This window comes from Lytechinus pictus, chromosome 7 (genome assembly GCF_037042905.1).
Source record: "Lytechinus pictus isolate F3 Inbred chromosome 7, Lp3.0, whole genome shotgun sequence".
Taxonomy (NCBI): Eukaryota; Metazoa; Echinodermata; class Echinoidea; order Temnopleuroida; family Toxopneustidae; genus Lytechinus; species Lytechinus pictus.
The window spans coordinates 7,068,325-7,081,551 of record NC_087251.1 but is presented as its reverse complement, the minus strand read 5'-3'; the positions used below and the strand labels follow the sequence as shown (position 1 = coordinate 7,081,551).

The window sequence follows — 13,227 nt, the reverse complement described above, 5'->3', positions numbered from 1 at the left end:
TTCAATCCATAAAAATATTACACATTCAGGCTTTACGAAAATGTTTACATAAAAACGGGTGAAATTCTTCAGTTTGAACACATTATTGCCATTAGTTCTAATGTGAACTCGAACTCAAATTCTTTTATATTATAAAGAACTTTCACTTGTTGAATGGTGATAATAATATATGCAAATCTTGAATATTTGAATATTAAACAAAATTTTAAAGCAATAGATCTTTAGGGCATTTGATTAATGGTATTAAAAAAGAAAGGATTGTCTTGTTAAAAGAAGTTCCTAGTTCTAACACATGAAACTAGCACAAGTCAAATAATAGTAATTATCATGGGGGGGGGTGAAAAAAAAGGTTTTCAAAAATATATTCAAATATTTAAAAAAAAATCAAATTATTCAATCAATTCACCAAAATTTAGTTTCAGTTCCATAACAGTCATTTTGTTTTGCATATAGCACATAACACATGAATCACAGTGAGATTTCAATTTCAATTGTGAATGGCCATAATGACTGAAACAATTATGCCATTTACCTTTTGAGGCTTATATATACTATATCGAGTACCAGTCACAATAATGACGGGTAAGTATTACTAACCTGGCTATGCAATTTGTATGCAGTACAACAGGAACATGATATTCCTATGCTTAATAAAGATCTCATGTAATGGGAATGGCCACCTGTGCGATTGCATGCATACAATGTACATACATGTACATGTATACATCACAAAAAAACTGATACCCTTCTGAAAAGAACTTTGTGGAAGCAAAATTGTTTTGATAGTCCCTCACTTATTATCAACAATTAAGCAAAAAAACTTGGTGGATTCCTGTAGTAAGCAGTACATGGCGCAAGCTTACTTTACAAAATATTTGACCTCTGGTTCATAAATTTTATGTTAGTTTATGCTCTGCCAGACCATATCAGTATATCAACTGAAAATCCTTGTTGCCATAAAGAGTGCATTTAAAAACAATACTTCAAGTGAACACAAAGACTTTTAGTTGGTACTGTCAGACACAGAGAATTAACATCATAATTTTGAGTTATCAGAAGAGATTCATCACAAAATACCAACATTTTGCTGAGGAGTTTACTCATCAAGATCATAAATAACTTGGTTAGAAAATTCAAAAGCACACTTTGTTTTGTGGTCTTGCATTTCTAGAGGGAGCTCATCGTTTTCATTGCTTTTCTTGTTTTCATTATTATTCATCAAATCACGGTTTTCTGGTAGTTCTGGAGTATCTCCATTAAGCTCATTGCTCTCGATAATCTCTTCAGACTCTAGACCATTTGTGAGTGGTGAAACATCATCAGGAGAACTTGGTTTAATGAGGTTCTCATTGGTGTCGGAACTCTCAACGCCATTGTTTGCTGCCAAACTTGCCTCACGGCGCGCTTTTTCTTTTCTCCTACGCCTAGAACCCTTGGATTTCTTTCCCTTTGAGCGGGGAGAGGACGGTATCTCCTGTCCTGACTCTGATTCACTGCTGGATTGTCTCATAAGGACTTGGTTTGGTTGCCAATTCCATTCTTGATCTTCATGTTCTTCATCTTCCTCAGTGCTAGCTTCTTTGTGGTTGTGGTGCAGGAGTTCAGAATCACTGAAATACTCCCAAGAATTGTCCTTGAGCTTCTCAATCATGCGCCTTGGACCAAAGAAGGGAGTTCGCCTTCCTCCTCCTTTCTTCTTGTTTCCACCTTTTTGGGTTCGTTTGGGACCATCAAGGAAGAGTTCAACCAATACTTCCTCACTGAAGCTAACTGACTTACATGCTCTTCTGCGAGGACTCCTCAAGGCACTCTTAAGACCAGATGGTATGGAGGAATCAGTTGGTGATGACTGAGGATCGCTGCGAGGTGAACTCACATCACTTTCTACCTTCTTCTCATCTGCTGCAGGTCCTAGGTCCAAGGCAGGGATGATAGACTCTTTAGATTTCATAGATGCCTTCTGACATCCATCAGAGTCACCTTTATGTTTCCCACTGTCTTGTGAACTCTTTGAGCTATCTGCAACCTCACAGGATACCTATGTAAAAAATGAAAGAGTAATAATGATAGCTTTTGCTTCAGATATAGGTATGTAACTCATCATATTTAGGAATTTAATAAGAATAATCTTCAAATAAAAGAAATATCAAAAGAACAATTATCTCTGACAGAGATTTTCTTACTTACTCGATAACTTAAGATGACGTACAGGAAAGTTGTCCTTCAAATGCAATATTAAGATCTGTTAAATTATTTGATATACTGCCGGCACCGCCAAAATAATAAGAACAACAAATTAGCTATCTATGGTGCCTGAGCAATATGATAATAAGATAGTGGTGGATAGTAACATAGTAGAAATTGATAACTCATCCTGCATAATTTCAAAACAATGACATGACCAGTCAATAGAACTACTACTGTAGACATTTAATTTTGTACTGGTAATTATTAGCAAAAAAATTTTGTTAGCTAAAATGAATTACAGGTCACATATGATAGATATCAACCAATCATTTGATAAAGAAAATATAGAGAACTTCTTCATATCCTGATTTGTGTGTTTCACAATGCATAGAAGTTCACCGTTATTGTGATGTCACTCATATACATGTGTTAATCCGGAGAGATCAGTATACCAAAATGTATGCAACACCATTCATATATCAGTGTTTCTCTTCAAAGTTAATTACTAATCTCATTTAAATACTCCAGTTTTCCTGAGATCTCACCTGAAGTTCTACTGATCATTCTTCCCTGTCATTGAGATTCATTGTTCAGTTAATATCTCTTTGTTTGTTTGTTGTTGTTGTTAGTTTTTTTTTTGTTTTTTTTTTGGGGGGGAGGATTCTTACTCATGGTCCATGCTCTCTAATACAAAAAAAAAGTGAACGACTCAAAGCCTTTTATGACAATGTACGTTGGTGGCACGTGTATTATAAAATGCACTAATTACAATGACAGATTATCATTCCCTGCAATATACATGTATACTGTAATTCTGTCATAACTATGGATTCAAATAAAAATCAAAACTAACAATATAATTATTCAAGTTATCAGCATGTTTGGGACTAAAGCTAAGAGAAGCTTTATCTAGAAAGAGTACAGTAATTATAAGTTTTCTTTAGATATGAGATTTGGCTTCACATACACTGATTTTAGCACAGACTTTAATAGTATTATTACAATGAGACAAATTTGGTATCATATAGGCTACATAATTTTAAAATGAGTGGATGCAATATTTTTCTTAAAGTAAAAAAAAGAGGTTTATTTATCTCACCAACTGCATGAAACAAACTTACACAAAAAAGATGAACTCAATTTTACTATACAAGCACTAGCTTTGAAACTAAAAAATACTACATGTATAGACTATCAGTTATTAATAAATGTTTTTACCTGAAACTGAGCCTTGACACAATGAGTCGAGAATTCTGAAACAGAGCATGGGATGGTCTCTTTACTCCTGGCTTCATCTGAAGTAACCTCCTTTAAAATATCTTCCAGACCTTCCTCTGTTACAAACTGTTTCTCCTGGACAGGTGCAAAGATAAGTAATGATATCCTTTGAATTAAAGACTGGAAGACACTTAAGAAGAACTTATAAAACCAATGCATCATCAATATACATGCTTCTACTTCCTTCTAGCATCACTAACATCCCAAAAGTAAAGAGAGCCGTCTTCAACCAACACACAATCACACTGATGATTTCAACAATTTTACACTCACTTGCACAGAGAGCTCGCTACATGCTGTAATAGTCTTCCCTAATAATGTCTGACTACTATAATAATGCAGAAACTACAAATACGAGTGTTGTAAGCAAATAGAAAAGGAACCCACTATATTTTTTTCTATTTTTTTCTTGCTACATAAAGCAATAAATACTTTCAACTTTTCAAGCATCAACAAATTTGAATGGGTACAAAGTTCAGTCTTTCATGGATCCCATTATTGTATTAAAGATCAAAAGGCTCACAAGATTTTTGTTTATGAACCTAAAATCTCATATGCTGCTGTTTTTTTTTGTTTCATTCAAGTCATTATTTTCACTTTTTGTGATTATTCATAATTACACAAAGCAAGTTGTCCATGGGGGAGGGGGGGGGGAGGTGGTTCACATAGGTTTTGTGATGTTTGTCTGACTAAAAATGACTCTTAAATTCCCCATTGCATGTAGTCTATATGGTACATCACCACATGCACTGAAGGTCAGATCACGCTCATGGGATGTGTATGCTACTGCATATTAGTCAATGAAAGTGCACATTTAATATTACCTTGTATGCGTATATGCACCTACATGTACATGTAGGCACTAAGCAAGACTTCTAGTGAGACGTTTAAGTCATCTTTGTGAACCCCCCCCCCCCCCCCCCGTGAATAAATAACAAAAAGAAGAGCACTGTATAGCATGAGAGCCATACTAAGATAAATACCATACTACCTATACCCCCTTGCTAAATAGCCATCTTTTAATCAAGACAACTATGATTTAAATAATTTTTGTACAGAAAAACTGCTATCAAATCATCGTAAATAATAATTCATTATAAAAAAGATTGAGCAATATGATGCAAGTAGTGAAGCCTTTGAAGGTGGCTGCTCTGCTGTTAGTAGTCCCACCACATCAGACCTACATCATGTATTGCCTATTTTATCAAAGATCTATAGTCTTGCAGCATCAGTTCAGCAAAGACAAAACAAGTAAAATTAAAAAACAGAGTCTGTTCAACAGACAAATCTCATAAACACTGAAAATATTATTGAATTCTCATATACAGTCAAATATAATGTTTTTATTCATGATTTGAAAAAAAAAATCGGTTAATCTAACATGGAGAAAATCATATGCATAACTTACACAGGTAATCAACGTGCCCTACATGTACATTATGTGGAGCCAAAAGAGCAAAAAAAAAAAATTTCATCCATATACATGTAGAACACAAATAAAATAGTAAAGAAATAGGGACTGTGTGACTCATTTGCATACCATCTATTTTGAAAATACTTTTTTTAACTTACTTAGTACAGCCAATTCATAATGATATGAAATTTCAGAATCACGTTTGAATTTCTGTATTTATTCATGTCAGCTTCTTGTTGAGGTAGACTTGACCATTGAAATTTTAAAAAATGCAAAAATCTGATTTTCTTTATCTTGAAAATGTTCTCGCAACATTGCAATTCATGTTTGCAACATTTTTTATAAATAAAATTTATTTGAAAAACCACTGAAGGGATAAAGATGCTGTATTAAAAAAGTTCCTATATGGTACAAATGAAAACAATACAATCTCTCTTCTTCCTTTCACTAAAGATGGATTGAAAAATTGAATCATAATGGTGGTGGTGGTGATGATGAAACGAATGATTATTGTGATGATGATAAAAAGACGTAGTAATATTAATACTACAAATAATGGTAAAAATAAAAGTATAAGAGTTAAAATAAAACACATGATTTAAAAAAAGGGTAAAAAATTTCATGAACAATAACAGATCAAGAGTTGTTTAATCTGAATTTTGTATAATGGACAAGGAATTAGGGATAAAGTTAAACTTTCATTCTTTGACCACTTTTTATTTCTTTACCAATTTTCATTAGCTGTTTTCCTCATTTGCCTATAAAACTCTGGATGAATATTCTTATTTTATAAAAGAGATTGGTATTTCCCAATTCTTCCTTTTTCATTGGTCACAAGCACAACTCACCTCGAGAGTATCTTCAGATAGACCAGCCTTAAGAGCAGACCACAAGGATCCACATCCTTCTTTCTTCTTAAACACCATTACCACATTGGCCTGAGAGACATCAGGTTTCATCTTCCCATCTAAAGTTTGCCCATCTTCACAAACTACAAGGATTGAGAATATTTCTTCAGCTGAATCTGGAGCAATTTCAGTCCTCCTGAACATTGCTTCTACTATCTTTCCTTCACTCGCCATGTTTAGTTTGAAAGACCCTACATCTATGTCTGCTTCCCTAATGATGATGGTGACATTTTCATCTGTTTGGTAGATATCACACTTAGGCAATGTGGTCTTCACTTCTAGCTCACTATGAAGCAAATCATCAGCATGGATTTCATCACTGAGAGGATGACTCGGCTCTGAATCTTCCACAACTTTAGTTACATCTCCTTCTTGGGAACCTTGAACCTCTCCCAGCGCTTCAGTAACATCAGCTCCAATAGATGGTGTGATCTTGTAATCAGATGTTCCAACATCACTCTTCCCTGGATTTGTCTCATTGGAATCTTTCACGTTTTCAGGCTTTTCATATTGATCATCATTAAAACCAGGTGAGATTCCATCAGCTTGTTTAGTTCTTTGGTTGACTGTCTCATCAATACCATTCATCACTATTTCCTGTACAAGAGGATTAGCTTCTTGGGGTACAGGTACACTAGATGGAATTTCTGCTATTACAGGGGGTAGGACTGCCAGGGTGATGATGAGACAAGTCCTGCTTTTGTCAAACTTTGCACTTCCTTTGTCTTCATCTACTGGATAAGGTAGTGGGAGATCAAGTTGGTACATGACTGGTTTCTTGCATTCCAGAAAGATGCGTTTCTCAAAGACATCTAACTGGACAGTGGCTGCAGATTTCAATAGAGGGAGCTCTACCTTCAAAATCAGCTCTTGAGGCCTGGTGCTTGGTGCCGAATCCCTGGCATAGGTGAACTGCTGCATATCAAAGTGACCACGATGAACAATCGAGTGCTTTGGTACTGTAAAGTCATCTTTCTCTACACGTTTCTCATCATTCGTCTTCCTTTCCGAATCTCTATTCCCTGATATTTTGGAGGCTGTTTTGGCAGGCTGATTGTTGGCCGTTTCCTGTTTCATTGATTTGTCATATGGGTATGAAAGTTTGAGGGCATCTAATGAATTCTCACCCTTCGGACCAGACTGATTCGGTGTCCTCAGTACAGTTGCCTGTTGTCGGCCTTTGAATTTCATTTTGGGCTTTTTCACATTATTGCGATCAAAGGTAACTTTAAATTCCCTCTCTATCCCATCCATTGCTGTATTATCCATCAACGTCCGAAATCTACTGTCTTTATTTATCATTTCAAAGCAGTCTGGGTGGAACAGGCAATCGAACACCATACACTTTTTCCCTGCATGATCATAATCATCACGACCTGGAGCTAAACTGTAAGGAAGCGCCCACTCAACTCCCATTTTTCTTGCATTCCCACTGCCCTGATAAGACTTTGAGTTTGATGCTTGAGGCTTACCGATGTTATCATTCTTACAAATATTGATGAATGCTTTCTTTTCCCCATTGATGCTTGTCTTCAACACGTATCCAGGCTTGGGATGCAAAAACTTAACATCCATGCCTCGCGACCTTTCCAACTCCGCCAATTCCTCTTCATATTTTTTCCTGTTTTCAGGATCAGAAATTTCTTGAGCATACTCGACGAATAATTTTCGAAACTCTTCATTTTTCAAAGCTTTTTCGATCCGCTGCACTTCGTCTGCAGTGACATCAAGACCTTCGAATGTGTCTTCAGAGGCCATTTCCTTTCTCTATTTTCCAAAACGCTGAGCGTAACTAATCAATCAGGTAGAATTTACAACCCTTAACCATGGGCTGCATGCGCCTAGCAGTATAAATACGTAATCCGTAGTATTTGTGTATGCATAGCGCATGCGCATGCATGCAGCGTGTGTAGTTTTGTTTACTATAATCATGCCACAACAAATCGTTGAGGGCAGCAAAGTAATATGGTTTCATCACCATTTTGGGGTCTTTTCGAGAATCTTCTCCTGAGCACTGTTTGGCGGTTTGGCATGCAATGAGGCAGGGATGATCCCCTACGCCCCCCCCCCCCGGGGGGCAGTCAATTATATTGCTGTACACACGCGTGACCAAGTAATATCCAAACACCCCCTAAACGAGTTTTTCTCTGTGTGCAAAATAACCCCCTAAACTAGTTTACGCGGTCTTAAGTTATTTACACATTTTGGCCCCTAAACAAGCAGTCGCCAAAATATGACCTCGGTGAAAAAGCTTGGGGGAAAAAAACACCCTAAACAAGTTTGGATAGTCTTTAAAAAAAGCTTTGGGGAAAAAAATACCCTAAATACGTCTGACCCCGCGATGGACCATTGACCAGTCTTTCAAAACCACCCTTTTTCTTGAAAATCTGTGTTTTTTATACCCTTAATGAGTCCACGCGCTGACCTCGTCCAAAACTGAAAAAAACACCCCTTTAAACACGTTTTTTTTTTGTCACGCGTGTGTACAGCAATATATTTGACTGCCCCCTCTCCCCGGGACGGGCCCCTCCCTACCCCTTGGACTGTTGGACAATCCGAGTTTCAAGTTTATTTTAGTTTAATCATGGACGAGTTATAGTGATAATGGACTAATGAATAAGCCATTTGAAAACAGAAGGCCCCAAAGACTAATAAAGAAATACAAATTCTATGGTCATGAATTTAAAAGAAAGAAAGAAAAAAACGAAAAGAAAAAGAGAGGAGGAAAGTTAGGAAAAATAAGAAGATTTTTGAAACTATCTCTTGTCATAAATGTTGTCCCATATCGTTGATTATTTGGTAAATTGACTTTTTTGCTGTTGCTGCATTATGCAGGGGCCGGGGAACCGGGGGGAAGAGGATGGGTGGACTTCAAAAAAGAGATGCCAAAAACAAATCAAAATCAATTAAAAAGAAAATGGAACAAATTTTCATTTTTTAGATAATCATATGCTCCGTTTTCTTTTATTGATATCTATTATTTTAACTTGTTTATGATATTCTATTACCAATCGTGATTCATGTATTCTTGAGAATAAATTGGATTTAATTATAAATGACGTAATGAGCCAAACAGTTTTTAGGGTGCATAACGTTGACATGAGGGGCAAAATAATTATCTTGAACGGTGCGAGCGAGCGAAACAACCCTACATAAATATTTCCCTTTTTAAAAATGAAAATCTCAGATTCAATATAGATTTTGACCTGCAAGCTGCAAATAATATCCCAATCCCCGCTGACTACGCCCAAAGTAGAAATAAGAAAAGTTGTTAAGGTGATAAAAAGACTTCAAAGAATAAGAGGGTTGGGATTTTTTAATCAATTTGTGACATCATAATTATACGAGCAACTTCCACATAATTCAATAAAGTTTAATTCTATAATGGAATATGGTGAATACAATTTAGAAGGGGTATAGAATGATGTGTCTGATGATATACATACCGCGAATAAAATCACTTTCAAATATTTGAGAAATTAGCAGATTGGGAAATTAATAAATTTTTATTAAAACGAACATTTTATCAAGGTGATCTTCCCCTTTAATGTATCAGGGTAGAGTTTAATAATTACACACGACTTTACACGCATGTGGTGTCTTATCTTATTCCCTTCAATATTTTAAGCTCAAACTTGAGCTGTCCTCTCAAATTGTTTGCGTGAACCAAGATCTTGTGTTATGAGTGTACCATCATTGATATTCATTTTATTATTCCTTACCTACAGTAACCCTTAACATTAAAATCGACCCCCCCCCCCGGCCTCTACTTCACCCACCACGAATGTACTAATTCCTTAAAATTGAAGTTTTAACTAAAAATTTGTATTTTTTGTCAAAAGCGCTCTCAATAATTTTGTCATCCTTTATGATGTGTTTTGTATTGTTGAGAAAATGGCTCTGTCGCTATATTCTCCCTGACCGAGTGTAAAGTTATTTAAAGGTCAAGTCCAACCCAGAGAAATGTTGATTTCAGTAAATAGAGAAAAATCAAACTAGCATAATGCTGAAAATTTCATTAAAATAGATGTAAAATAAGAAAATTATGACAATTTAAAGTTTCGCTTATTAAAAAAAATAATAACAGTGATATGCATGCACATCCCAGTGACATGCAAATGAGACAGGCGACGATGTCCCTCACTCACTATTTCTTTTGTTTTTTTTAATTGTTTGAATTTTTATACATGATATTTCATTTTTTTACATAATTATTTGACAATAAGGACCAACTTGACTGAACCATTTAGTATCAAACAATACTGATTCCACATGTTCAGGGAGCAATTAATCGTTGTTTCACTTGACAAAGAAGAGAAATTAGAATATTTCGTATAATAAAATACAAAAGAAAAAGTGAGTGGATGACGTCATCTGTCTCCTCATTTGCATACCGACCAGGGGCCCGTTTCATAAAGGACTTGCAACTGTTGTAACTTTGCCATTATGACAAGTACCATGGCAACCTTGATTTTGGTTGACTGCTGGGCCTTGTTACCATGGTAGTTGCCATAATGGCAAAGTTATAACAGTTGCAAGTCCTTTATGAAACGGGACCCATGCAGGATGTGCATAATAATTGTTTTGTGAAATTAATTGTACTTGCACAGGTGCCCTATTATATTATTTTAATGACAATATACTTAATGTATGTTTATCATTGTCTACACAATGGTCAGTTTATGATATTTTCTTTCATACCCGCCTCTTTGTTCAGTTGATATGTTCTTTTGATTGATTGATTGCATTTATTATTTTTCTTTCCAAAATTCAACTGTTTATGTTCTTGTCATTGTTTAATCTTAATATGTGGTACATTTTTCAAGATTTTTGCTTTAATTATTTCATGTAAACTTCACACCCCTATCACTCAAATTCTCACTTATGTTTTGTTTGATTACTAGTATATTTTATCATCCTATTTGCTGTACCAATGTTCTTAGTCAATTATCACCATAATCACGTATACCATATACGTTTCAATACACTCATATAGAAGGGGGGGGGGTTCGCTGAAACTTTTAATTTACATAACATTACCATAGTTATATTTATATTTTGATATACATGTACTCTTCTCGGTTTAAATTAGAATTACATCTGTGTACTACTACTCTCATCTTCATCTTCCCCCACCCTCTTTCCCTCTTCTATTGTACCTCCCTTTCCCCTTCTCTCTACACTCTGTTCACCCTTTCCTTAATCTGTCAAGTTACGTACCTAATTGTTTGTATTTTTATTTGTAAATAATATATTTATAATGTTCGATTGCTATATCATGTTATCATTTTATTGTTATATTTTGTAAATCCAATGCAATTCAGTCTAAATGGCTGCGATATGTGGATATTTTAATAAAACCTTAAAACCATTAAGCGAAACTTTAAAATGTCATAACTTTCTTATTTTACATCCGATTTTTATGAAATTTTCAGTGTTATGCTATAGCCCATAATCTATATAGGCGGAGACTGCAGTTTGTCTTTGCTGTTCATGCTGAACGCAAGCGATACGTCTGGGCCCCGTCTTACAAACAGTTACGATTGATCCGATCAATCGTAACTCTATGGAAATCCATCAGTGTCAAATTTTTTTCTACGAAAACCTTGCACAATGTCCTCTGTATGCAAAGAGAAGCGCAGTGAATTTTCAAGAAAACTATGAATGCATGAATATACATCATAGCTAGAAAATATTTTGGACAAATATGCATAATAGATGATGACGTTGCTGGCCGTCCATAGTTACGATTGATAGGATCAAACGTAACTCTTTGTAAGACGGGGCCCCGATGTGGCCCAATTTTTAGTCTTTAGTCATATCAGACGTATCGCTTGCGTTCAGCATAACACCAAAGACAATAACTGCAGCCTCCGACTAGATTATAGGCTATATAGTGTTATGCTTGTTGGATTTTGTTTTTCTCTTTATTCAAATCAACTTTTTGTTGGGGTGGACTTGTCCTTTAAAACATAGAGTTAGAAGAATAGTTTATCGTTAGAAGTGTCGATCCACACTTCGGATAAGAGAGGGTGAGAATTAAAAAAATTTGCCAAGTTATAATGAAGAATTTTGCGCGTGAAGCACGCCGAAAAATAATTGACCATATTTCTTGTTTGATAGTATTTTTATATCAAAATTAATGGTTTATAGTGCTTTCCGATGCTTTTCAAGCATATTTTGCATTGCATTATTATCATTTTCAAGTGGTCAAATTTATTTGATGGGGAGGCAAATTGAAATTTTCCCTCCCGAATATTTTCGTAGGGGCGATCGCACCCTGCCCCCAAGTGTCGACGCCTCTGTTTGAATGAATTGACTCTATTCTCTACAATACTCTATTATGTAGACCAATGACGTGCTGCGCATGGTAGCGATCTCGGTTCATGTTCTTTTGCAACTTTTCTACATGTTGCGAAAAGGCCTACATCAGGAATTCAAGCTGTTAAAGAAATGTAGATGTATACATCTACTTGGAAGTTCACAATTTTCAAGTGGTCAAATATATTTGATGGGGAGGCAAATCGAAATTTTTCCCTCCTAAATATTTTCGTAGGGGCGATCGCACCCTGCCCCCAAGTGTCGACGCCTCTGTTTGAATGAATTGACTCTATTCTCTACAATACTCTATTATGTAGACCAATGACGTGCTGCGCAGGTTAGCAAACTCGGTTCATGTTCTTTTGCAACCTTTCTACATGTTGCGAAAAGGCCTACATCAGGAATTCAAGCTGTTAAAGAAATGTAGATGTATACATCTACTTGGAAGTTCAAAATCGATAGGTTTCACTTCGAAAATTATCTCTCCGCGGTCACCACATTCTCTCTCTAAAGATTAGTGTGAAAATACTGCTCTTGAAATTAGGACTTTTTGTATTCTTTGCTAGGCTCACTCACTTATGAATAAATGAAACGCCTAGAGATGGTAACAACATTGGTCACTTTTTTAAATGCCCTGATGGGTGGTAGACATGTAGATGTTGTGAACAAAAAATATTTTCAAGCATTTTGAATATGGGGGGGGGGGGGGGGGTCGCTCGCTCCCTCGCATAATACCGTAATATGTTTTAGAGGGGCTGACAGCTTGTTGCTTAGTATATCACGTTCAGTATATGCTGCCCATTATGTGCCATTTTCATACAGTAGTATTGGATAAACAAACGTCAAAACCTTTTTCAAGCCCTCAGAACCCCCCTAAAAATAAACAGCACCTGGAGAAGGGAGGGGGTAGTAATCCATCCTCTTACCTTGACGTAGTAGACGTTCCATCGTCTGACCCCCCCCCCCCCCTCAGGATGATGTTTCATTATGTCACACAGTCACATTCACTCAACTTAATAACAGTTTTACGCATGGCTGTTGGCTGATAAACATGGAACTTATCAAATTGTTCGTCATCAATACTGCATCTTTTTATTTTATCTGTATACGCTTCTCATT

At 35.9% G+C, this 13,227-nt stretch overlaps 1 protein-coding gene across 1 annotated transcript; it reads right to left on the bottom strand.

The window, feature by feature from the left end:
* Window positions 1-367: 367 nt before the first annotated feature.
* Window positions 368-7,651, bottom strand: LOC129265066 (protein kintoun-like). Its single transcript, XM_054903049.2, has 3 exons — window positions 5,728-7,651; window positions 3,406-3,540; window positions 368-2,038 (listed from the first exon to the last, which is right to left on the bottom strand). The coding sequence occupies exons 1-3, from the start codon at window positions 7,543-7,545 to the stop codon at window positions 1,097-1,099; spliced, it is 2,895 nt and encodes a 964-aa protein (XP_054759024.2). The 5' UTR covers window positions 7,546-7,651; the 3' UTR covers window positions 368-1,096.
* Window positions 7,652-13,227: the final 5,576 nt, after the last annotated feature.

What these genes read in the sequence shown, in the direction of transcription:
- LOC129265066 (XM_054903049.2), bottom strand. Translation starts at nt 7,545, where the DNA reads ATGGCCTCTGAAGACACATTCGAAGGTCTTGATGTCACTGCAGACGAA. An exon ending in TATCTGAAGATACTCTCGAG is followed by an intron (nt 3,541 to 5,727) that starts GTGAGTTGTGCT and finishes GCACCTGTCCAG; the next exon opens with GAGAAACAGTTTGTAACAGA. An exon ending in GTGTCAAGGCTCAGTTTCAG is followed by an intron (nt 2,039 to 3,405) that starts GTAAAAACATTT and finishes TTTTTTACATAG; the next exon opens with GTATCCTGTGAGGTTGCAGA.